At 44.3% G+C, this 26078-nt stretch overlaps 1 protein-coding gene across 7 annotated transcripts in view; it reads left to right on the top strand.

Annotated features, from left to right (window-relative positions):
• Window positions 1-21361, top strand: part of PLCB2 (phospholipase C beta 2) — a 62212-nt gene extending 40851 nt beyond the window's left edge. For 2 of the 7 annotated variants that reach the window (XM_069804363.1, XM_009918790.2), the window contains exons 15-32: window positions 228-325; window positions 1047-1143; window positions 2034-2118; window positions 2546-2670; window positions 3734-3888; window positions 4330-4494; window positions 5602-5701; window positions 5976-6080; window positions 7078-7163; window positions 7261-7357; window positions 9038-9091; window positions 10646-10856; window positions 11064-11232; window positions 12974-13050; window positions 15260-15355; window positions 16540-16597; window positions 17223-17309; window positions 17956-20603. In XM_069804363.1, coding sequence (XP_069660464.1) covers window positions 228-325; window positions 1047-1143; window positions 2034-2118; window positions 2546-2670; window positions 3734-3888; window positions 4330-4494; window positions 5602-5701; window positions 5976-6080; window positions 7078-7163; window positions 7261-7357; window positions 9038-9091; window positions 10646-10856; window positions 11064-11232; window positions 12974-13050; window positions 15260-15355; window positions 16540-16597; window positions 17223-17309; window positions 17956-18228 — 2138 coding nt within the window. In that variant the 3' untranslated portion in view covers window positions 18229-20603. Of the gene's footprint in view, window positions 1-227; window positions 326-1046; window positions 1144-2033; window positions 2119-2545; window positions 2671-3733; window positions 3889-4329; window positions 4495-5601; window positions 5702-5975; window positions 6081-7077; window positions 7164-7260; window positions 7358-9037; window positions 9092-10645; window positions 10857-11063; window positions 11233-12973; window positions 13051-15259; window positions 15356-16539; window positions 16598-17222; window positions 17310-17955 lie in introns of those variants that run through there. The other 5 variants (XM_069804362.1, XR_011328254.1, XR_011328253.1 and 2 more) reach the window with 5 other exon arrangements.
• Window positions 21362-26078: the final 4717 nt, after the last annotated feature.

The raw sequence follows: 26078 nt of genomic DNA, 5'->3' as shown, positions 1-26078 counted from the left end.
ATGAGGGAAGCCTGCAGAAGGAATGATTTGGTCTCTTGAGTGTGGTAGTCCAGAGTCTGCTAGTTCATATTTGGATTTGGCTAATAAAATTGTATGATTCTTCCACTTACTGTTCCTGCATGACTTGGTTGTGAGGATTTGCAGAGCTTTCAATTGCTAGCAATCTGCAATGTCTTGTCTCAGAGTGCTACTGTTATGTACTACTGATGTGGGCTGTGTGTGCTTAGTCTGGGCAGGTGATGTGGCTGAAGAGGAACCAGAGGAAGAGGATGTACTTCTTGGAAACCTGGATGAAGAGGAAATTAAAAAGATGCAGTCAGATGAGGTACTGTCACTGTTGTTTCTGTTCCTTTTCTGTTTCTTACCTGGCCTCCAGTTTTCTCTGGGCCTCACTGTATTGAACAGAGATGAACCCAAAATGCAAAGGGGAATGAACTGTGCTATGACCAATCCTTCCTCTGTGCAACATGACTTTTGCAGGAGAAACTGAATAAGAGAAATTATGTTGCAAGCATAGAGAATATGGCAGAAGAGTTATTATTTCTGACTCTGCCTTTGATATTCTGCATGATTTGGAGATAATTGTTTGTCTTCAGGGTGTTTGGAGAGGCTTAGTGTGATAAAAGTTGTTACCAAAACATGAAGTGCTGCTGCTGAAGAGGGAAGGAGGACTTCAGCATTCCCTTGAATAAAAAAATTCATTTCCAATTTCCGTCTCCCTAGTATCACTCAGCGAGGAGGGAAAACAACATCCCCAGTTTGTCCTAGACTCCATACTTTGAGAGGTTAAAGAGGTCCTGGGCTTCTTACATACCAATACCTCTCCCTGTGCCTCAGTTTCAGTTTTTGCCAAGCTACTTCGAAAGTCTGCACCCCCAACTATGCTGCCCACAATGTAACTGTAGGACCAGGAAGCCAAAGAAACTGGTGTGTTCTGGTCAGGGCAGTGACCAGAGTTCTTTGACTGTGAAGCCCAGGCGTGTTTTGTTTCCCCTCTAGGAAAGGTCTCTTCATCTGTTATCTTTTGGATTTTGTTTTCTGTTCAGGGCACTGCTGGTTTGGAAGTGACAGCATACGAGGAAATGTCCAGCCTAGTTAATTACATACAGCCTATCAAATTTGACTCCTTTGAAGTCTCTGCCCGTAAGTCAAATTCAGTCCTTTCAGAATCCCAAGCATTTCCATTCGACCAGGAGAGTAGTGCTTTCAGATGCTGCTGTTCTCCCTGACTTGCTTTCACCCGTTTTCTGTTGTGTTCTCTCTCTCCCACAACATGCACATGGTCACTAACACTTCCCTTCTGCCCTCCTCCCTGTAGTAAGGAATTGGTAAGGACAAGACAGATACGTCAGATGAGTGCAGATGAAAAGAAACAGCCTAGAGGCCAGTGACATCTCTGTGGGCTTGCTGTGCTGCTTCTGAGGGCAGGGTTGAGCCCAGCTTTTCCTAATGTATGTGACTGTGGTGATTGGACAGAGAAACATCTGAAACACTGAAAATGCAGGCAATTTCTTTATACACAATAGGTTCCTCTAAACAGTTCCCACATTTGGGTCTAGCTTTGAGTGAGCTGCTTTGATGAAACAAAGAAAAATTAAACAATAAGGGAGTGAAGAAGGGGAAACTTGACAAAATAACGAACTTCATGCAAGACTTTGAATATTTGGATTTACTTGGAACTCAAACTCCAGGCAGGAGCTACTCTCTAAATGTCATGGAAATCCAGGAAGAGATGGGCAAAATTATTGCCATTTAAGCTTTGCAAGCCAGTCCTGTCTGTACTCCATGAAGTTCCTGTCCTGTAGTGCACAACCACTGTCTCCCTGGTAAACATAAATCATCTTTTATGGAGTATTATTCTTCAGTCCCTTTTCAAGGGACCAGAGAAAGATAAATTGCCTTGATGGAAAACAGTACCTGATAGAAATTGGGAGTAAACAGGCCAAGTGCTTCTTGGGTCCATTAGTCCCCACACACAGAACGGGGGCTGGGCATGCTTTTCTTCTAAATGCTTTCTTATCTCCTGTTTCTAGAGAAGAACCGGAGTTATGTCATCTCTTCCTTCACAGAGCTGAAGGCTTATGATCTACTAACCAAGTTCCCTACACAGTTTGTAGAGTATCCTTTTGGCAACCTTTGTCCAGTGTAGTTGGTTGTATGGTGTATGAGAGCTAATCTGAAGCTTGGGTAAGGCTGAGGCATATCCAATTGGCTTCTGGTTTCAGGACCTGGTAAACTCTTCATCAGAGATAGAAACTGTGCAGGTGCTAGAGACGTGGGATCTTCCAGGGTGGCTTGGGAGCTACTCAGAGAGATTCTTGACAGGATGCATCCTGCTGTAGTGAATTCCAAGGCTGCCAGATGCTTGTCCTCAAGTGGAAAGGGTATGGGAAAGGAGCCTGTTGTTGCCAGGGCCTTCTTGTCTGGAAGGCTCTGAGCTTTTGGTAACAGAGCTTAAACAACAAATTTCATAATCTGAATACATGAGCTAGCCCCAGGGTACACAAGGAGTGCTCCAGACTTGTTTCCAATAGAGCAACTGTAGATACAACAAGCGACAGATGAGCCGGATTTACCCCAAAGGCACCCGGATGGACTCCTCTAATTACATGCCCCAGATGTTCTGGAATGTCGGCTGTCAGATGGTGGCACTGAACTTCCAGACCATGGGTGAGTGTCACATTGTCATCCAGCTTAAGTGGGTGAGACTGTGTGCTCACGTTCACTGTCTTTTCCTTTGCTGCTATTTCCTACTGTTGCTGTTTCCCTGAATGCATTTATTCTGTGTGCCTTCTCCCAAAGTGGTAGTGCTCTTTGACTCCATCTCCCACAGACCAAAAGCACTTTTCTAGGCCCAGCACAAACCTGGCATACAGTGTCTGGGATGCCGGTCCTACACACTTGTGCACACACACATACATGGACTTGCTGTCATCCAGTGTCTGGGTACTGTCTCTGGCTGTCCTGTAACATGATGTCAGACTAAATAATGTGCCCGAATGCATCAGAAGCTCCTGCTTCTCCTGAGTTGCTTCCTCTTTTGCAAGGCAGCAAGCAGAGCTCCATCTGGCTACAGGACTGGCCTGTCTGTGCTATTATTTCCAGTATTTTGACCTGAACAGGGAAGAAGGGCCTTTCCTTGCTGCACAACCAGCATGAGAAGGAAAGAAAAGCCTCCAGAGAAAGCTATTCTTTACCCCTCTTCCTTCCTCAGAGGAGTGTTTTGCGTACAGGGAGTGTAGGAGACTAGCTGTAGGATCAGTAGGACAGAAAAAGAAGCAACTTTAAAAGGGAGAGGGTGAGAGATTGGTTATGAAGAGGATATCTCATTGAAGACAGTTGCAAGGACCACAAGCAGTGTTCTCAAGAGAACAGGCAGAGGAGAAGATGGACTTGAGAGGAGGCGCAAAATGAAAGGGGGAAGGAGTAGAGGGGTTCAGACAACTATTTCACACCCAGAAATAGCGGGTACTTCTTAAAGTAGGTTTTAATTTAGTTCTACCCGTGACTTACGGTGCAATCGTAAGCAAACCACTTACCTTTCTTACAACAGCTGCTGTAATATTTTTCCCTGTAGGGTGCTGAGAGGCTTGATTAGTTTCTGAAATGGCTTTGTGAGCCTTTGGCTAACAGGGGCTGTAAAAGTACAGCATCTTTCAGCTCACTCATAGCATGCAAGCCACCTGATGAGGCCCAACAGAAATTTTTCTCACTGTGTTCCTCTGTATCTCAGATGTCCCTATGCAGCAGAACATGGCTCTGTTTGAGTTCAATGGCCAGTGTGGCTATCTGCTCAAGCATGAATTCATGCGGCGTCCAGACAAGCAGTTTGACCCCTTCTCTGTGGACCGCATGGATGTGGTGGTGGCAAGTACCCTGTCTGTCACGGCAAGTACAAACCATGGTGCTGTTCCTCCCCTGACAGCCAGTTCCTGGCACCACATATATGACTGGCATCCACGTCCATGCTATTTATTACCCAGTAGAGTTCTTAGTGGCAAGTGAACCCAGAGAGTCCTGTGGGAGAGTGTCACCATGGCAACTCCCAGTCTTTTCACTATTTTAAATTAATCATAATGGCATGAAAATGGAAAATTAGCATCTGCCACACAGAAGAAGCCAAGGCTGTGATGATGGGGAGGGAGGAGTTTGGAGAAGTGCTGAAGCAAGAAACATGGGTGGAGGTAAAAGAAAAGCCTATGGTGGATTGGAAGCTGCAGCAGAAAAGATGTTTTGGGGCAGGCGAGTGACTTGGGGTGAAGGTATGGGTGGATTCTTCTGTTTTATTCTTTTCAGCAGTTGCTAATTACGTTTTCTGCTTGTTCATAGATACTCTCTGGTCAGTTCCTCTCAGACCGCAGTGTGAAGACATATGTGGAAGTAGAGCTGTTTGGGTTGCCAAGGGACACAAAACGCAAATACAGAACCAAACTGACCTCCACTGCTAATTCCATTAACCCTGTGTGGAAAGAGGAGGCTTTTGTTTTTGAAAAGGTAATAACATTTGATAGTAATTTAGACAGAGCTCCTTAAAGATCCTGTTGGCCCCAAGCACTGCCTCTTGAGAGGTCAGTGACAACAGAAGTGACTCCCTTCTGGAGATCTCAGTCACAGCTTTAGACACACAAGGTGTTACGTGTTGCGCGCTCAGATAATATCCAAACAACAGTATCCAAAATAACTCTCCATCAGTATTTCCCTGAACAGAAAAGGGGTAGCTGGGAACATTTCTGGAAATAACAGGCATCAAAAGTCTTCCATTTGTGATGCACTTCAGACTGAATTGACTAATCAGCTTTGAAAACTTCAAGCACCAGGAAGCAGAAAGGAACTGAATGTCTGTGGTTAAACTGTAAATGAGAAACAGACAAACTGGAGAAGTAAAGGGACCAGTTGGAGGCTTTCAGTTGTGCCAGAATACGGAAAGCTGCCCTGTTTGTTCACAAGAATTCAGTGGTCACTAATCCAGCTACAGGGTACAGGGAGGTTAAGTCAAAGGTGATAGTAATGTTTGGCCTTTCTGCAGTAAGTTACAAAGGCAAAAGACATGTTACACAATTCATCTCTGTCAAGCACACTGTGAAATAGCAGATATTTTCAGCCTACTTGGGATGCGGTAGATAAATATTATCCTCATTTCAGAAAGCACTTTTTAGGCTTCAGTTCTGGCAGAATAATTTTTAGTTCATTTTATGGCAGAAAAAAATGTGGGAAGAGGGAGGCAAGAGCCCTTATGGCAAAGTTAGCATGCTTGCTAAATTACCCTTCCAAGTTCATTCCCTTCTCTGGTGAATTGCTTCATGGAAGCTGTGGTTTGGAGGGTTTGTTGCCCCATTTTTTCTTTAGGTAAGCTGCCCTCGTGTGATCCTCTGCAGTCCCTCCTCTGAAAAGCCTGTGTTTTGTGGAGTTTCTGTGAATTCAGTTATGTCCATGATAAACTGTAGCCTTAAATTACAAGATGCAGAAATAGGCAGTGACTTCCTTGGAGAGATAGCATTGTTTTGTTGGAAGGAGGAGACAGTAAAGTTCTACTAGTGAAGCTAGTATGCTGTCAGGATTTAGAGGTGAGGACATTGGTGCCTTACTCTGTTTTTTCCTTAGATCATGATGCCCGAGTTGGCGTCTCTCAAAATTGCGGCTTGGGAGGAAGGAGGGAAGTTCATTGGTCATCGTGTCATTCCTGTTATTGCAGTGCACTCAGGTAAATTTTGTGGAAATTCCTTCAGCTTTTGTGCCCTTGAGACCTATCCATTGGAAGCTGTAAAGGAGATATGAACATCTGTGTGTTTTGCTACTTAATATCCATTCCTGTAGGCAGTGGAGCCTTCAAATTCATCCTATTATAGCCTTGGCTTAATTCCATAATATATTCACCATGCCCTTCTGTAAAGAGAGACTTTATTTTGCTGTTGGAGCACACAGACAAGAAGGGACAGAGAGTCTGTCAGCTTACCTCTTCTGCTTTCTGTTTTCAGGCTATCACCATGTTTGTCTCCGCAGTGAAAGTAACATGCCACTCACCATGCCTTCTCTATTTGTGTACCTGGAAATAAAGGACTATGTTCCTGATGCTTGGGCAGGTAAAGTATCTGTTAGAATGCGCGGGGAGGGGGGTGTGGGGGGGTGCTCTGGCTTTGTCCAGACTGTGATCCAGAAGCATTTTCCAGCCTGGTGCTTTCCTGCTGCACCCTTAATTCCTTGTCAGGGTGGGACCTGAGTGCATGCCAGCATCCTGCCATGCCCTTGCTTTCATCAGAAGAGAGTGGATGCTTGCACTGTGACTGGTTCCCAGTATGGGCCGAGAACTGTCTCTTTTGTTTGGAATGGGTTGGTCTCTTTACTACCTTTATTCAGTGGCAGGGAGAGGTTTCCTAGAGTGCAGAGGTGGTAACTGTCAGGGACTGACAAGAATAGGGTTTTAGGGAGCACAGGAGTGTTCTCCCCTGTTTGAAGAGAGGGAGGTTCTTGCTGGTACTGAGATACAGTGATCTTCCTTTAAAAAGGGGATGGTGGAACAGCGAGAGATGAATCAGGAAAGAAACCCCACTGGAGGTAGTAACAGCAAAACTTTTTAACAATCATCAACAAAACCATGCAGAATGTAACAGCATCAGCCACAGAAGTTCTTGTGAATACTTCTCATGTTTACTGTCTTTTCCCCTGTGTTCATACAAATGAACCTTATTCATGGGGTAAATCCTGTGAAATTGATGGTTTTAACACATATTTGTAAAAAAGACCAGGTTTATACAGCATTGGACTTGAATTGGAGCAGGGAGCTGTGCAAGTTTGGAAAGTCTTAACCTGGATTTGGATTTTGGGAGCGGTATGCTCTTTTCAGCTTCATAGAGCTGCCCTAAACATCAATGGTGAGCCATTGCCTCAGAATGGGACTGAGGTGAAGAGGGTCCCCTCCCCTTGTGCTGTCAGGGAGAAGCTTGTTACAAGTAGAGAGTATAAAATACCCCTTCTCCACAATTTCCTGTCCTAGGCCAGAAAGGAAACCAGAAGGCAAGGAAAATCAGAGTACAATGAGTTATTTGATAATCCAAGCAAAGATCTCCTCTTTGTTTCTAGATCTGACTATTGCTCTCTCCAACCCCATTAAGTTCTTCAGTCTGCAAGACAAAAGATCAGTTCAGCTAAAAGATGCCTCAGTGGAGGTAAGTTTTTCCAAGTTCTGTCATTGTCTCTAAAACATGTTGCATGGATTCAGCCTGAAATAATTGAGCTTTGATTTACTTCTGATCTTTGTTTTAGAGGCTTGGCACACAGAGGAACTTCCCATCTGCTGAAACTAATGGGATACCAGACTCCACTGGGAAATTCAGCACTCCTCTTTCTAATGGGCCTGCAGGTAAAGCTGTGGGGTGAGCTAAAAGTAGAAGGGAAAGCCTGTACACTCAAAAGGCTGGGAAGAAACAGCACTGGAGGGTGAAGATCCTTGGTAAGGGGGTCAGAACCTCTCAGGCCAAGTCACCACCTTAAATTCTGGTGTTTGTCATTAATGGCAAAAGTTGTAGTTATCCCCTGACTCTTGGGCTGGAGTGTGTGTGACATGCATACTGCTTTTACTCCACAACAGAAAAATAATCTCAGGTATCTACTGAGAATACCAGGAAACAAGCTGAAGGCCCAACTGGCATGAATATAGTCTTTCCCCTCCAAGGCAGGGGTAACGTATTGGGGTAGTACTGCTGTTTCCTGTGCTATCTTGTAGATATGCTGAGGATTCTAATAGAGGACCTCAGTTTTCCAGCTTCAGCACAGAATTCCCTGGGAGATAACTACATTAAGAGGGAACCACTGTCCAAGGAAGAAGCGGGGCCTCTGGCAGAGATGTAGCCTCTCATCTTAAGTGTGAAATTGGAGGTTGGATATTGATTTTGAGCAAAAATGTGATAATTCTGGATATTTCTGAGACAAAGGTTTTAAGATCTGGCTTGGCTTTGTCCCATAATACCTTCCTGCTCTTCACCTCTTTGTTGTTCTTTTCAAGGGTCTCTTTCTGTAGATTACTGTTGATTTCTGACACTTTAAGTATGTTTAGATCCCCCTGAAAACTCTATGTTGTTGGACTGTGCCTGCACCAGAGTCTAGTTGTATAATACTTGGGAGCTTTAAAGATTAGTAATTTTATTCATGAGCTCAGATGAGCACCAAACTTTTTGGAAGATCCATTACAACTTCAGAGTGAACAGATCCCATATCTGGCATTCTTCAAGAGTGGGAATAAGAGCACAGTCCTGTTTTTTGACCATTAGATTAAATGGGGACCCATTAACATAGCAAGGGCAAAAACTACTTAACTCTGACCAGTCGGATAAGTTGAAAAAAGTTATGGATTTGCTTTAATAGAAATCAAAAGACAAAGTCAGCATTTATTACTAAGTTTAAAGAAGCTCTAGCAGAGAAAGATCTTCCTAACAGCTTGTTTGTTCCTTGCATACTGGCACCTACAAGGTAGCCAACAAACGTTAAAGGTGTAGTATTGGTGAAAGTGCCAGAAGGAATGTTCCTCAAACATGCTTCTAATATATACTAATTGATAGAGCAATTTCAGGTTAGGTGAGAGCATGTCCCCTACTGTACACTTAGATTACCTCATTCTCTTCTATTGTGTTTTATAGTAATTGACAGCTAATCAGTATTTCTTTGATATTTGCTGTATCAATGTGATTAGGGTCCTTTCAAATATGCTTGTATCAAAACAATCAGTTTTCTCAAATTTCAGACCAGAATATCCTTCTCACCTAATCAAAACAAGTTTACATGTGCCAAATCATTACTAGCAATATTCAGCTAATAAAAAGCAAATGCCCTTTCTCTCTGGCAAGGCAGAGAATTCTGTTCCCATTCTGATGTGCCTGCTAACAAAGTTCCCAAGCACTTAAGTGTCTCAGCAGCTTAATTAATTCCTTTGTATTCACACCAACAACCTTCATGTGGCCCATGTTCTTGAGGAGCTCTCCACTGTCCTTTTTCAACCTGAAGATCCAAGATAGAACATAAACAGGAACCTTTTTTGTGATTTCAGGAGCAGCGGCATTTGCCAAGGACGAAAATGTGATAGAAGTGATGCAGATTGCAGGTAACTCCTCTTGTGTTTTCACATGGGCTGAGGCCCTGTCAGTCATCTTACATTCCCTCTGCCCAATTTCTGACTGGGATAGAGATGAAGCCTGTTATGCAAACTAAAAAAGACCTGGCCCAACCCTGCCTGTTGTAGCCAGGACTGAAGACAAACCATATGAATTTTTGGGCTCAGGGACCCACTTCCCTGCCTGTGTGGCACCATTTGCCCATTTTGGCAACTGCCATGTTGTGTGGCAAGCTCTCAGGCTGCAATTGAACTCACAGCAGGTCTCAAGACAAGCTGGGCCACTGTCACCTGCAGATAGGTCAGGAGAGCTTTGGACTGCTCCAGCTTTAGCCCTCTGAGGCCACTGGCTGCAGGAACACTGCAGCAAGTCAGCTTTATAGCAAGGTAGGAGCCTGGAGCTGTCACCCGAGTTCTGCTCTGGCCAAATTTGATGGTTCCTTTACCCTGACTAAACCAGAGGTAATGTGGCCACAGGGAGACTCCAGCACACTTGCACCCTCTGTAATAATGTATTGTTCACCTGCTTTTCTGTGTCTTAATGCAGTGTGATAACAAATCAACACAAAACACTAGTAACCAGTGTGTCTAATTATGCCACAAAACTGAACTGAAGGCACAAGTGTAAACCTATTGCACTCAGGATATGTTGCCAAGTAACTGTTATGTACATTAAGTTTTGTTTTTAAAAGTTATTCCTAAAGAAAAATGTTCCCCAGGACAGAGCTATGATTACTTTAAATATGTACTCTGGTAAAAGGCATCACATAGTATGAAGCATAGTGGGCTCTGGTTTCGGAGTCTGGATGTGTTGACAGAGAGACTTGGTTTAAGCTGTACGCTTCAGTTTCCTCAATACGAGCCTTTTGGAAGGAGCTGACCCTGCACAGCACAGCACTGTGTTGCAGACACACCCAGAAGTTCTGTTAATTTTTACACATTCCAAGCCAAAAAAAAAAAAAGTTACTTCCCCTGAGAAGATAACTCCCTGTGGCCTTTCTGCCACAGATAACCACATCTAACTGACTTGCTGCTGCCAGATAACAAGTTCTCCAACAGTTCACAGGCATCCTTCCCCTCTCATTTTCATCTCCCTTAAAAGCCCTTTCATTTATTCCTCACAGCTGAAGAAATGCCAGGCATTAAAACTGGAAGGGATGAAAGCACCTGTCATTGTAACTCAGTTTTGCAAAATTCAGTAATGAAGTAACAAAGCTTTTCCCTTATAATTAGAGCTGGTGACTAGCTTAACAATTGTGCTGTCTTTTGGATACTTAGAATTGTGGAAGAGGGTGCAAGGCATAAGACAGACTGGCACATCACCACCAGTGTGTTCCTCTGGCCAAAATACCAAAGGGCAGCACTTCTTCTGGCCATCCCCATGCCATGCATCCACCAGATGGTGAACTGTGCTGTATGTAATGCTGAAAAGAGGGAGGAAAGGCTGAGGGAGGAAAGACTGAATGAAGGCAGTGCTGAAAAAAAGCTGTCTGGCCCCAAAAGGCATCACAGCAGGTTGAGAAAAGCCTCTATTTTGTATTTTAGAGCCTCAAACAGCCAGCCTCGTAGAACTGCAGCAGATGAAGCTGTTTCTGAAGCTGCTGAAGAAACAGGAGAAGGAACTGAGGGAGTTGGAGCGGAAAGGAAGTAAACGGAGGGAGGAGCTGCTGCAGAAATATTCTGTACTCTTTTCAGACCCTGTCTGCTATGGATGCAAGAAAAGGATGATACACACTAGGAAGACACAGAAGAAGAGGTAAATACAGCACAGGGTCTCCAGCAGGGCCTGGCCTGTGGGTCACCTCCCCACGGACTCCCCTTTTCTGAAGGAAGCATTGCGTGCTGCAGGCATCCACATCTCCCTGGGTTTATAGTGTCAGGTGTTCCCACTGAGGGGTAGGAAGGTCAGAATTGTATCATCGGCATCTCTAGAAGCAGCACAGCTGCTGTATCTGTTCTGCAGGAGTTTGACAACAGGTGATGTTGGTACATGTGCAAATCCTGTAGAAATGGCTGAAAGCATCGATAGCCGAATTTTGGAACTGAGAGAGAGGCTGGAGATGGACCTCATCCACCTGGGAGAGGAACACCATGATGGGATTCGAAGAAAGAAAGAACAGCATGCAACAGAGGTAAGGACTGCAAGTGTCAACAGAAAATGTAGCCTAGGATTGCCCCTGCAAGGACAGCCTGAAAAACCAAGTTCTTCACTAAACTGTGAACTTGGAAATGTGGCCGCAGAGCAGAAAACACCCCTCAGAGCAATTGTCAGGTCCATGCAAGATAATTGAGAATGTAGACAGTGAAGCTTATTTGTTAGAAGCTATAAAAATCCAGCAGAAACATTTTTATAGGTCTGCAATATTGAGAAGCACTGCCCTGGAGCACATCAGGCTCCATCTGCTTAAACTCTTCTGATAGCTTAGCTTGGGGTTAACGTGGCATTTACTGGCTTCATACACTGCCAGGTGCCAGCTCTCTAGGGGCATGGGTACATGAGGCTGTACTATGCTTCCCAAGGCTCCCTGCTTGATGCTGTACTGTCAGAGCTAGGGTGACACACAGGTATGCTAAAGCCCTGCAGGTTCACCAGTGGCAACCACAAGAGCATTACAGACATGCTGTAGGGGCAATCACACACTCACTGCTGTCATTCAACCAGGACGGCTGATGTGTGGGAACAGAGGAGCCCCACCAATACATTCAGTGCTTGCCATTGCCACATCTGTGCTAATAAAATGAAAGCCTTGTGAGGGACAGTACTCATAGGACCACCCCTTACCGGTGATGGCAGGGCTGGATCTCATTCCTCTTGAAATCTGGAAAGTGTTTTGCTGTTTGACTTAGTAGAAGTCAAAGTAAGTGTGCAGGTATGGTGTCACCAGTGAGCCCTGCAAGTGCATCAGTGCTTCCCACACCCTCAGACACCCAACCTTAAGCAAACACCAGCAAGAGACACAGTAATGCCTGGAGACAAGGTGCAGTCCACGAGCTGGTGATGATAAATATGGCATATGGCATACAGCATACACCATCTGTTCCAATGAAAGAGGGATGATTCCAGGATTTGGAGGCCTTTTCCTATCATTATTTTCCAAAGGAGTTTGCATCGTATGTCTTAAATCTTAGGTTCCCTGGTGCACTTTGGCTTGACAGGCACCTTGCAAGCTGTCTAGAAGACTGGCTGGTCTAGCCTATACCAACCCTGAGGGAATAAAAAACCTGCCTCTTGAGAACTAGCTTACCTGGAAATCATGCTTATCACCAGAGAGAGAAGCCAAAGGAATTAAAACATTCTTGTCTCACAACTGTCAAAGACTGTGATTTAGCAAGCACGGCTATGAAAAGGAAGTAAAAAACTGAGTTCCCACTGCACAGCACGTAGCCCAGCAGTCAGGGTTTTTCCTCTCAGGCTGTCTCTCAGCAGACAGCAGTGCAGGCAGGTCTGACTGCACTGAGACTTATCTGCCAGGAGTTTCCACAGAACTTTGTTTCCACAAGATTTAAGGCCCATCCCCTTGCTGCTAGCCTCTGTTGTTTAGAAGGTAAGCTCTGCTGCTGTTTCCCACCTACCCACTAGTACAGTGAATCTGGTGCTGCCTCCTGCACTGAGGGATAGGAAGCTGTCTGTAACGATAACCTGGAGGTGTGTGATATGGCTCACAGAGTAGCCTGTGTGCTACTGAATCTGTGTACACATCTGAACTCGCTGTTGTGGTGCACTGGTTTGCACAGAGCCTCAGGGATTAGCTGGCCCCTGGAATTCAGTGCAGGGAGGGATAAAGCTGAATCTGATGGTAATTAGATACCGATGGTGTGCTGTGTCTCATCTTGGTTTGTTTGGTTTTGATCCTGTTTTCATCCCTTGAACAGCAAGTTACCAAGATAATAGAGCTAGCCAGAGAGAAGCAGACAGCTGAGCTGAAGGCACTGAAGGAGTCATCAGAAAGGTAAACTTAGTATTTGAATAACAAAGTAATAATGCATAGCTCTTATCTGGGGTAGCATTTTCTGCTAGATCTCAAAGCACTGTACTACAGACAGTGAGTGAATACAGGGGAAGAGAAGCATTTCTTTTACTTTGGTGAGACACTGAGGTACAGCGATGTGACATGGGGTCTCACACAGTTACACAGTGGCAGTGGTGGGAAGACAGCTCTTGTCTTGTGATCTCCAGAACAGCGTTCCTACCACGAGGCACCAAAGAGGGTACTAGTGTTCAAGCTGCAGTAAGTAGCCTTGACTGCCTAATTCAGAAATACAGGAAATAAGACTGCTGGCCACTGGATGTCATCTCTATCTGCTGTAGTCAGTCCATCACATACAATCCCTTCCAGGGACTGATCAGCTCAGTCTTCTAAGTGAATTGAGCATCTTGGCTCCAGTACTTAAATAAACTGGCAGAATCAATTCACTGATTTCTAGCCAGGCATTTATCCATTTGTTCTTGCAATAACATTGTCCTGAAGCTAAAATCCTCACTCATTCCTCCTTCCCATTAAATCCTCTCTCAGCCTTTAGTTGCTAATTCAGTCAAAACTTCCTCTTTTCATGTCCTTCATCAAGACAGATCTTCTGTTTCTCTCAGCTATTCAGCATATTCAGATAAGACTAAGAAAAACAGATCGAGTAGCTAAATAATGGTTTGTTAACAATACAATGTCATTTAGTACAGTCACATCTACAGCTGGCTATGAGGAGTTCCAGAAAGATTTAAAGATCTTAAGCAACAGACAATAAAATGGCATTTAAATTCAGTATGAATAAATACAAAATAATGTGAATGGAAAAAAACTAACCATAGCTCAGCTGTGAGCTATTGTCACTCAGGAAAGAGATCTTCAGCTGCTGTGGGTACTTCTCTCAAACAGCTCATCATTCACAGCTCTGCAGTGGCCAAAGTGGCAAATAGAATTTTTGGAACTGTATGGAAAGAGGAAGATTCAAAGTCAGCATTATGCCACTAGATCTATCTCCATAATGCAGTCACCTTTTCAGTATGCCATCTTGAAAAAAAAGCTTTGAAAGAGGAAGGATAGTCAGCAGTGAGGATTAATTTCTGCACAAAAAGAAATTAAATAGGACTCAGCTTGGAGAACAGATGATTGAGGGGGATGTGACAGAAGTGTGTAAAATCATGAATGGTATGGAGAAGAAGAATAGAGAAGTGATTACTCACTGTTTCTCATAAGACAAGAAATGTGGCGCACCCAGTGAAGTTCTCAGGGAGTACTGCTGTCACACAGCATATAAATTAAGTTTTTTTCCTCTCAGGGCAAGGAGCTATGAAGTCCAAAAGTAGAGCTAAACTCCAGGGTATGAGAGACATTCATGGGAGATAAATGCATAGAAGCTGGAGGATAGACAGGAGACTGGGAAGATGGAGGAAGGAAAAATTACCCTATACTTGTTCTTTTTCTTACACTTCTCTTAAGCATACGCTCCTTCCACTGTTGGACGCAGGACACCACACTCTGATGGCCATTTTTACATCCCCCTTAGCAGCTGTCCTGTTGTAATCATTTTGTACATGGGCGGCCAAGATGAGGTACTGGTGGTGTGTCAGCAGCCTCTTATGCCCTGATGATGCACCTTCCTCTGTCTGTCTTGTCACATTCTCTGGCCTGCAGTTAGCATTTCTGGTGGCCACACATGCCTCAGTCAGGGGCACAGATCCTAGGTTTTCTGGATTTTGTTCTTTTCATCTTTCCTACTAGTTGATCAAATGCCTTTTAAGTGTTTAGGGTTTCTGCTTTGCAAGTCACATGACATAGTTTAAGTGCCTTTCTGCTTGCTTCAGGTCGTCTTTTTAGCTCTGCTCTACAGACATGTAGGTGGGGTTTTTTTCCTTTTTTTAAATTTAGCAGTTTAAGTACTTTCAGCAAGTTTGCTGCTGCTCCAGAGGACCCCAGTGTAGGTATACAATACAACCTAATTATATAAAGTGTTTTCTCTTTTCCCTTTGTTATGACTCCCTTTAAAAAAAAGAAGTTACAGGACTTAAAATATTCTTAAGACTTACGGCTTTCTGCTGCACAATCACTCAAACTTTGCTTTTCTGGCCAGTAGAGCACTCCAGAGAACAAATGTGGAGGGCTGCTTCACTCTCTGGGGTTTGTAACCAGTCCTGTCTCTCACAGCACTCTCTTCTCTCTGCAGCAACATTAAAGACATTAAGAAGAAGCTGGAGGCAAAGAGAGTGGACCGAATCCAAACCATGATGAGGAATACAAGTGACAAGGTGGCTCAGGAGAGGTACTGGGTTAGATGTTACTGGGCTTTGTCTATGCAGAACACTAGCTGTCCTGCTCCAGGCAGGGAACAGTGCTACACCACAGTCTCTGTCACCAACAGGGAAACTTTTTAAAGCAGCCAAACAGGTGGTGGCAGAGCTGTAGGGGTCAGGGAAGGTGGGCTGGCTTGCCGTCACTCCTGGCTTAGCGCTTTTTCTCCCTTGCATTCCAGTACACAGGCATATACATAGCAAAGCCAAACATCTGCTCCCTAGCTGTAGCAATAATGTAATTTCTGCAGCCACTGTTGACAGTGGCTTCCGGAGCTTTCTCCATGGGCTAAATTTTTTTGTGTAAGGGAGTCCACAAGATTGGTTTCACTTACTGGACTTCTGAATAGCCTGAGAGGAGCAGTGCCTTAGAAACACTTCCTGCCCTGCCACAGGGAGTAGGAGCTCATATGGAAATGCAGGGGGAGGTCATTACAGATGGAGAAATTGTACCTTGAAGACAAGCCTCCTATGCACCCATCTCTTTGGCTCTCTTATGTGACATGTAAGCTTCTTGCTGATGTGATGATGCACCTGCCAGTCACTTCAGCTGAAGCCTAAGAGCACTTCCAAATACCTCCTGCCTACCCCCATGCCTTGGTGGGTATTTGTCTCCCCTTAGAATCAAAGACAGGTCTTCCCCAGCCTCTCTAGAATCTGTTTGTAATCAGTTTCAACAACCATCTCAGTTAAGAGGTTGTGTTTAGGCATATAATGGCTGCAGCCTTCCTTCCCATTTGCTGTTATAAAAATAATACTCTGCTACCAAGTCTGTGTAGTCAAGTACTGCATGATATGAATCAGTCGTAACAGCTTCATGTGTTCAAGGGTACAGAAGAGGGTACACTACACCTCCTTTGCTTCCGGGTCATAGCAAGGTCCTTTTGCTGTCTGTTAAGCTGAAAAAAACAGAATTTTAATCCAATTATTTGGCTTATGTCTCAGGCAAATTTGAATGGTGTTTTATTTGCCTTTCCTAAAATTACAGCAAGCTCTGAATGTGGGAGGACACTGTGAGAATATAACACACCTGTCTTTCTGTGTGGGAACTAGCAGTCCTATCTTACTGTATGGCACTTTATCAGTATTGATAAACAGGTTTTATATAAAGGTAACAGATGGATTATAGGGTTTTATACATTTCCTTTCTTTAAAGGTTGAAGAAAGAAATTAATAACTCTCACATTCAGGAAGTGGTGCAAACAATCAAACTGGTAAGTTCTCCTCTGTCACAGCATCTCTGTTTTCTGCAAAGTGGGGGTGTCTCATGTATATCATCAGCGTGGCTCACAGTGCGAGTTCTTGGAGGCATTTAAATCATGTTAAATTGCTACTGTATCGAGGACTCTGAGTGTGTAATTCAGACAGCCAAATTGCAGCTGAAGACAGCCACTACCCTTACTAAAATACTGGAGGTCCATAAGGATCTAATGAGTCCTCCCACCTGGTCAGAGATGCAGTGCAAACAGCGCTGTCTAGGATATTTTACATTTCCAATTCAGGGATATTTTTGAAGCACAACTAATCAGCAGCGTAACCCCACGTCTATTTAATAATGTGCAAAATTTTGCAGAAGGGGAGGAGACCCTAAGGATCTCATCTTTGCCCTTCAGAGACCCATGCCCTTACAGAGCAGACCGTCTGTGTGCATGTGCCACACACGTGCATGCTTTTGCAAGTACTACACAGATAACTCAGAGCCAGCAGAAATTGTTCAGAGTTGGGAATGAGGGGGATATTGTGGCATGTGCTCTATAACCCTGTATCTTGCTGTTATGCTAAAGCATTTGTTGATGAAAGCTTAAATACAAGTGGTTTTTTAATTTGTTCTTTTTAAAGGTGACACAAAAGACAGCCATGTATCAGCAGAAACTGGAAGAGAAGCAGGCAGACAATCTGAGAACAATCAAGGAGAAAGAAAGTCAGGTAAAGGAAAAGATGAAGCTCAGGGTCAGTGCTGTTACTTAGTACAGTAAATCCAAAACACTGCAGGGGATCAGTCTTCCTTGCACATTCTTTAATTAATGCTACACTCATCCTACACACACACACTTCAGACACCCACTCCTCAGTATGCTGAGAAAATGAATGACTGACTTAGATCTGTGTAGGCTCCTGTAGAACCACCTTCTAAATCAGAGGTGCTGCACTCCCTGTGCCAGCACTAGCATTCATCTAACCATACAGAAACACCCTAAATTTTAAAGTGTGATGGAAATGCATCTTTAGAAGAGATGAGTCTCATCCCCAAGCTCCTGAAACTCTCAAAACACAAAACGCATTCATGTTCTTTCAAGGTTCACATGCAGTGAACACGCAGTCTTAATTCATCAAACTGTGGTGCAAATTAGAATAACATGCATCAGCAATCCTCCCTGCTTTCATCTTCAGGGAAGCCAAAGATTGCCTGGGGGATGGAGACAAGTCATTCAATATAGGGTTGAGACCAAAATCGTGAAGTACTAACATCTCATCATATTGGTCTCTTTTAGAGAAGGTTTTTATACCATTCTCAGCCTGACGTCTGCTTAGCTTCAGTGTTTGGAGAATGATTTGAGGTGTCTGTTTGCAGCTCCAGCAGGAGGCACTGGCAGAGTATGAGGAGAAATTGAAAACTCTGAATATGGAGGTGCAGGAGATGGTGAAGAACTACGCGAAACCAGGCTTTCCTGGAGAGCCTGAGATGCAGAAGGAAGCAGTTCAGAGTGTTCCTGAGGGAGAACAAGGGTCTACAGAACAACTGAAAGAGAAGATCCCAGTGGCAGAGGTGTCAAGGCTCACAATAGCTGTGCCTGAGCCCCCAGGAGCTGAAACAGATGTCGAGATCGAAGAAAGCATATTCTGAGAGATGCTTGCCTTACTGTTCCACTTCAAGAAGATTTATGGAGATATATAGTGAAGTTAAAGACTACCTTGACAGACTACTCTCCCTTTCCGCTCTGGGGAACTCCTGAAATCCTTCAGGAATTTACTACTTCATTATGCTAGATACTGGAAGTAGTCTGAAGAGATCACCCTTCAGAGAGCACTTCGCGCTCTTTGTCTTCCACAGCCTTAGCACTAAGGTATTTAAGCAGCATGAAAGGGCCTGTGCCTGAAGACAAGCTGGTTGTTGGCATTGACAGCAGCATCTACATTAATATTTTAGCCTGGATTTAGACTTCAGTTTTGAGAGTAAGTTCCCTCATCATTCATCACACACATCTCTTCACATCAGTGTGGTCTCAGAGCTAGATCCCTTTGAACAAAAGTTAACTGAGAGACACTCTCCAGTAGCCCACCTAATATGCTTCTACCAACTGAGAGCTAGCCCAGAATAAAGCTTCCTGAAATACCTGTAAGTGTGGGTGCAGGTGCTCAGCAAAAACTGTTGTCTTCTAAAGCGCCATTCCTTCTGGCAACACTACCTGCTAATGTAGACACAGCTTCTGGTTATAGGAGGAAAGGTCAGTTTGATAGAACCTCATACCACTTTCTTGCACAACTAGTGTTGGCTTTTTAATTGGGCCCCCTGCCCCAGTCAGACAAGGACAGTTTTCAGTACATTGGTATCCATACAACATAAACCAGCATTTCCTTCTGTGCAAATGTGTGTTACCAGCATTGTAGCTTTTCTTCTTTCTTTCCTTCTTTCTAACCTCCCCTTATTCCCAGGGGCTGATTCTAACTTCAACTCTCACAGGCCTGCAGCCAAGTTCTCAGATCTGGATCCATATCTCCTGAAGACCCTGCCAGGCTTGAGCAGGCTCCTTGGGCAACTGTAAGGCAGACTATGAGGAGTCAAAGAGCCTCATCATGTGTTCCAGCTACCACAAAAAGTGGAGTTCTTGTCTACAACAATCTGACATTTTTAGAGCTTCACTGAAACTTTTTCTCATGAAGCTAAATTAGTTCCATATAATGGGCTTAGGGTAACAACAGTTAACAAAATTTATAAATTGTTTGAAAATAATTTTGTTGCTCAAATAAAGAGCCAGCCGGTTATATTGCCCATAAGATTCCCTTATGCAAAAAGCTGAGTACAGCTCATAAGAAAACACATTGAATTATCCATTCAGGTAGCAGAAAGCAGTTCTCTGGAGCTTCTTTTACATGCTGCCATCCCAGTTAATGACAACAGAGGGCTCAGCAGTGAGCTGTAGAATCTGTTCCTTGCTGCTGGAAAAAACAAACTGCTCAAAGATCCATGTTCTTTAGGACCTTGAGGGGAAGACTACATGCTACTCCTGCTGTTTGCTTTCCCTTTACAGGAGTGCTGCACACGCCTTCCCTCAAAGCTTTAGTCACTTCCCATTTCACGAAATACGTGCACCTGTAACTAACAGCAGGTTCCCCACTTTGGTGACATAACAGGTACATCTCATTCCACAGCCTAACTGAAGGAAAATGGCCCAGCCATATGACTTCAAGGGCAAACGGTCCTCAGCCTCTCTTAGTCCTAGCACATACTTGCTGCTGTCTGTCTTCACTAACACATAACACAAAAAACTTCCAGCAGAACACACCTGGAGGTCCAGATTCCCATTATCTTGGTCCTGTCTTGCAACAGAAAAAGGGTAGGTTCTTCCTGGCCATCTTTACACTCCCACTTTCTAGGACAGCAAAGCCTTATTTTTGTGAATGCAGAACTTTTATTTACACCAGTGCCACCTGTCACCTTGCACACTTTCTCTCACCTGTTGTATGACCTTGTGCACTGAACAGCTTTGACACAGCAAGTTCTCACTCATCCAGCAGGAAGGAAGTGGAAACATATGGTCCAACTCTTTTCCTAGCACCATTTAAGACAGACTTTGCTTATGGATCCTAAAAAAGCAGGAAATAGCAATAATTCAGTACAGATCAGCCACATCCTGACCTTCCTCATATCGTGCCCTGAAATAATGTTAGCCCAAGAATTGGAGTTTGGCCTGCCAAAGTATACATGCACCAGGTCACAGGGACCCTGTGAAATTAGGCACTTGTGGTCACCAGATGTCATGAGTGGAGGGGGGGAAACTGACGTGACACCACCCCACCCCCCCCCCCAAAAAAAGAGAGTCAACCATCTCCAGTCATACATCTGTAAATAGCAAGACAATTTAAAATTAAGAGGTGGAAGAAGATACACTTAGGGGTACAAAAGGAAATGGGAACTGCAACTATTTTACTACAAATACTTATCCTAGAGATGAGATACTGTAGGTCGACTCTTCCAAATTGTTCAAGGAAACAACAAAAGACAACAAAAACCCCTAAACACTGCTGAAGAGAAACTGGGGGGGGGGGACGACCCCCAAACCTCAACCTGCAATTGAGCACATCTATGACTACTGCATGTCTTAGCACCAGCTGCCTAGAGAACCTTGCGCTGATGAAACCCTCAATGTATTTATTTGGCCACTTGAGCCCCCTTATATTGCTACCTTATAGAGCTGCAGAGGGTACAGTGTCTTCAAACACAGCCACAGAAGAGAAATGGGTGAGACCATGGTCTAAAAAAGGAACTTTTTCCAGCCTCTCGTTATTAAAATCTTTGCCCTTAATTTGAGACAATACTAGAGGAGATGTGTTTCTGACTGGAGCAACAGTCTCTCTCCTCTCCCTAAAATTTTAGGTGCCACACTGCAGTGTAATCTCGTAAAGTCCCCACTCACCCCTCAACTTGTTCTTCAGGTTTCTGTCTTTTCTGGAAAAGTGAGCTCAGTCACAGCAAACCTACAGCATACAGTGGTTGTTACACAAGAACAGTTACACCTAGACACTGCATTCATAAACGCATTATGAAGTGCTGCTATTAAAAAAAAAAAACCACACCACACAAAACCCAAAAACCAGCTCAAGTAGGTATGAGGGACAAGATGTTCCAAGCCTGGTCTGACACCCAAGAAGAGACCACACCTCCCCTGTGGTGTTAACATAATACTGGAATTATGTATTGTAAATTTCTGATTTTTATTTATTTTCAAAAAAAATAAAACATTGCATTTCTTAAAAAATTAGATGACCTTTTTTTAATTGCAGTTAGTGCATATGGGAACAAGTTCCAAATGTCGCCTGATGTATGCACATGTTTGTTAATAGAGACATCAAGTGCCCAGAGTTTTCTGCCATCTGTGCTTGCAGTTCTCAAATTCAACTTCTTCAGTTACTAAATATGCAGTGAGGTGGGGTTTTTTTTAATCCTTCTCACACACATTCTCCTCTGCACTAGTTCATTCCATTCCTTGTACTTAATAACCAAATCTAGCAAAGCAAATTACTCACAGTCCAAATACTGCTCCTGAGCCCCCTTACAGGCGACGCTGCTTCACTCTAATACAGTGGCAGTGTCCTCCTCCTCCTCCTCCTCCTCCTCCCCCCCCAAGCACAGGTCAGAAGAGCACTTCAACCAGAGTCAAAACTATTCTGGTGAGTTCACACTCCTTGTGTCGGCTTAGTCCTAGTTCAGGCCAGCAAAGCTACTACCACGAGACAGAAAGGTCCTTTACAGACACACTAGGACAGCAACACAAAGCCTTACACTTGGAGCTGGTTCTCTCCCACCCCGCAGCAACACTCACCCCTCACAGCACAACCCCGTGGCTGCTCGCCGGCTCTGACCGCTGGCAGAAGCATCTCCCAGTACAGACCAGGCTCAGCGCAGAACACTTAGCGCTGTGGTCAGCAACAGGTTCACAAAACCCTGGCCAAGCAATGCCAGGGTACCACAACATGGGCTCTGTTCCCTTCCTAGCTCGACCTGACACCTGGTTGGGCTCCTTCATTGGTACAGTGGAGCTCTGGGGTGGGTACGTGTTACTAATGGCCACTTCCTTCTCCTGAGAGCAGTTGCCTTCGCTGTTCCAGGACTGAAACTGTATTTCAGGAAGCAGTAAAATATTACTCCAGTTTTAGATCAATTTTGTTGTTTTATAGAACAGTCTCCATCCCTGAAGTCTCAACTCACATGGTAAAGTCTGAGGGCCTTCAAAAAAAAGATGACAAACAAACATCACAGCAAGGTAGAACTGCAGCCAGGAAGCAGTTTAATATTTTGACTTAAACCAGCTGGCAGTGTTGGCAGTTCCAAATTGGAGCCCGTGATCATGAGCCCACGGCTTTCTATACTGGGACTGGCAATGGTGATCAAGGATGGTGTCAGAAACGGGACTAGCACAAGGGGAGGGGCTGCTTTCCCGGCAAGAGCACAGAGCAGAGCCACAGCAATTGTAACAGTGAGGAAAGGCTGCAAATGGAGAAACACACCAAAAACCCATCCAGAAAGACAAAGGCCCTGAGCGGGGCTCCCCAGTCACTGCTAAGCACCAGTTATTTCCAGACATCAGTAACAGTCAATCTGCATTTCTCAGCCACGCAACAGTGCCTGCGGTTATGCCCCTGGATCCAGCTGCACATGGATGCAACCAGGAAAACAAGGAACTGAGCTTAAGTACATGCAAACTTCCCATCAGCATAAATATAAACCCGCAATGCTCACTGTTTTACAGCCTGAGACCGCTGATAACAAAAGCTGTTCAGAGCTGTTTCTAACTGTATTTCTAGGGGCACAACAGCCACCACCTGCTCTATATGTCATTACATGGCATATGTTGCTCAACACAGACTGAATTGTTTGGTGTTTATCCCACCCTTCTGCTGCACACACGGCATCTAGTGCAGCAGAAACACAGCTCTCATGCTGGCTAAACAGGGGTTTGTTGCCAGGTTCAGCCACCCAGTCCATGCTGGCCACCCAAAACCCCTCCAGAGAAGTTTTTCAGAGGTTATTTTAAGGGAAATTCATCCCATCTCTCTCTGGAGGGAACCCAGACACCCAGCTCAGACCAAAAGGTGGGCACGGGGTGTCCCCCTCTCCACGAACATTGCCAAGGCACCAGGGGTTGCTTTTTTCCTTCAAACCCTTACAGTGAATTAACCCAACAGAATAAACCCATGTTACAGCGACAGACATGTAAAGCCCGGGTAGAACAGCAGGGCCTGAGTCAGCAGAAGTTTTCACTCCTCTCTCCTCTGACACCATCACCAAAGAAGAACATGTTTGACAGGGACAGCCCTAATGGCATCTGCAGTGAAAAGGGGGAAGGATGCACTCTCTTCCTCCACACAGCACACAACAGGACAAATACTCTAAGCCAGGTCGGGCAGGTTCAGTCTCAGTTCAGCAGCTGCTCCCCACCTACAGCACCAGCGCAAGCTGCAGCCCATGCAACAAGGGATACCAGCGCTACAGCCTCCTTCCCTCCAGCCTGCGCCAACTCACCCAGCGCTGCCTGTCAGAATTCCCCAACTGCTTCATTTTCCTGCCTAGAGAACTCTCATTACTGCATTATGCCAGTTCTTCAGCTACACCATTCAGTGAGAGCTCTCATACCGCCTGTGAGCATTTTGAGGACAATATGGCAGGCTGAACCCAGCGCTCTCCTCTTCTAACCTTTTTAGCTCTTTTTGCCATCATCTCCAAGCAGAACATCAGTGCTCTGACAGCCTTTGAACGACATAAATTGGTTGGCCAAAACAAGGGCTGAAACAATGCCAGAATAAAATGCTCTTCATGAGGCTTTTTTAAAGGTGTGGACATTTCAAAAAACAATTATAGCTCAACTATACCATGACACAGATGTAAGAAAACTTAACTTCAGCAGTTTGGATTCATGTTATTAATATCCTCTGATGTTTGAAGCCTGAGAAAGAAAACACACCATGATGACTCGTACACTTACACCACATCACAGTTTCTATTGTGCAACCCTTCTGTTATTAAACAAAGCACTGGCACAGCTTTATCAGGTGATTTATGCAGAATTTCGTGAAAAACAGGTGGTATGTTTTACGCAGATCACGTCTTAGTGCTAAAAAAATACCTTCTAAAAGTACTTTTTAGAGTGTGTATGGGAGAATCACTAACTGTAAGCAAAGCCACATCTCAGATAAAGTACAGACCACATTCTGCATCAACACCTTTTCCCTGCACTGAAGTGAAGCAGTCTTCATGCCTCAGAGGTCAGGCGTGCCAATGCTCCTCTAGACAGAACACTGTCTCTACACAAAATGTGATGAAATTTCTGGAAGATGAGAAACGGGCAAAAGTAAATAAAGGCACTAAAACAAATGTTACTGTAGAGGTTTCACACAACACATGGTGAATTCTGACCATCCCTCCAGCAGCACAACGGCTCATAGAGTCACACCAGCATTTGGTTACTTACATACTCCAGAGGAGAAATGCTACCTTCTGATTTTCCAGCACTATTTCTTCCCACAGAATTCAGACATCTTTGGAGATTTCTTCATGTGGCTGTGCAGCCCTCCCTGTGTTTTTGCTTACCGTAGGGTACTTGCTGACCACAGGGTGATATGGTAGTTGGATCAGACAGGTCTCTCTAATAAGGCTGTTACATACAGAAACCAAATTCAATGGTAATTAAGACAACAATAGTGCCTGGTCAGACACTGAACAGCAGCAGATTTAGGCACAATCTTAGATTCTTTCCACATTTTCATCTTTTATGTGGCATATTCTAAATCTCCTTCTCTACCGCTAAATTCTCTTGCACAAAATACTTACTTTCATGAGCCCAAACTTTGTGCTATATTCTTAAAAAAAGAAATAATCAGGATCTCTAAGCAAAGGAAGACTCCAAACGCAACAAGGGATACAAACACAAGACATTGTACCTGAAGGATCGGCACGGGGACTCTCTAAAACGAGAGCATTACTAACAAAAGACACAGCAGTCGAACTCATCTCTGTTGAGTTCTTGGCCAACACCTTTACAGGGAGCTTCCCTAATGAGAATTCAGCACTGACATTTAGGAAAAAAAAAAGAAAAAAAAACTAAAAGACTAACATGGCACACACTTTCAAATGAGAAGCCAACCCGGGGGAAGGCTTCCCCTTGCTGTCTCTTCACTATCCAGTGCAGACTGGTGGTAGTGGGAAAGTTAGGGCAAGCGCAGCTCTCCTCAGCAGGCTGGCTTGCTATTAGCGCCTTTGTTATCGTCATGCCCTTCACGTTTTCAGAGCACTTTACAGACACGAGTAAAAGGCCTGAAGGTCATTGCTAAAGCAAATCAGTTTGCTGTGGTGAACAGATGCAGATCCCTATGAATATGATGCTGTCAACCAAACATCGAGAAGCGAATAGCCAGAAAATGCATGTAGCTGGTTGCTTTAGCTTTATTTCTATCATCATTCCCTAGGCAGTCAGGGACCCAGAAGCCTTTGATGTCCCTTCACAGGTCCAAACAAACGTCTGGCCATCCTGTCCTCCTTTGTAAGCAACAGTAACTCATTTCCTTCCAGTCTGCACAACTATGATGCCCCAATTTTTAATTGAAGAACAGACAGTGTGTACAGCCAGTTCTCTCTGCTCCCTTTCCTGCAATTACAGGAAAATTTACCTTCAAATATTTAGTGGCCACTCTGCATATCGCAAGCTGCTCTAAGTATTCCTACAAACTATATCCAGTTGAGAGCTATAGTTCAGGCTCAATTTGTACTGAATGATCCAAAATTATCTTCTACCTCCGTAATAAAGATATGGTGCTGACATGACCATTGCTACTACAGAAGGAATTGCTGCACAATAGCTACTGTATTTTAGAGACACTCTCCCTGCCCCATGTGTATCTCCACGCGCTCAAGATTCACTACTTATAATTATCCCCATTTATAGACTAGGACCTAGGGCATAGCAAAATGCTTTCTCTGGG

Source organism: Haliaeetus albicilla, chromosome 16, assembly GCF_947461875.1.
Source record: "Haliaeetus albicilla chromosome 16, bHalAlb1.1, whole genome shotgun sequence".
Classification (NCBI taxonomy): domain Eukaryota; kingdom Metazoa; phylum Chordata; class Aves; order Accipitriformes; family Accipitridae; genus Haliaeetus; species Haliaeetus albicilla.
The sequence above is the reverse complement of the archived record's forward strand: the minus strand, read 5'-3'. Positions and strand labels throughout refer to the sequence as shown.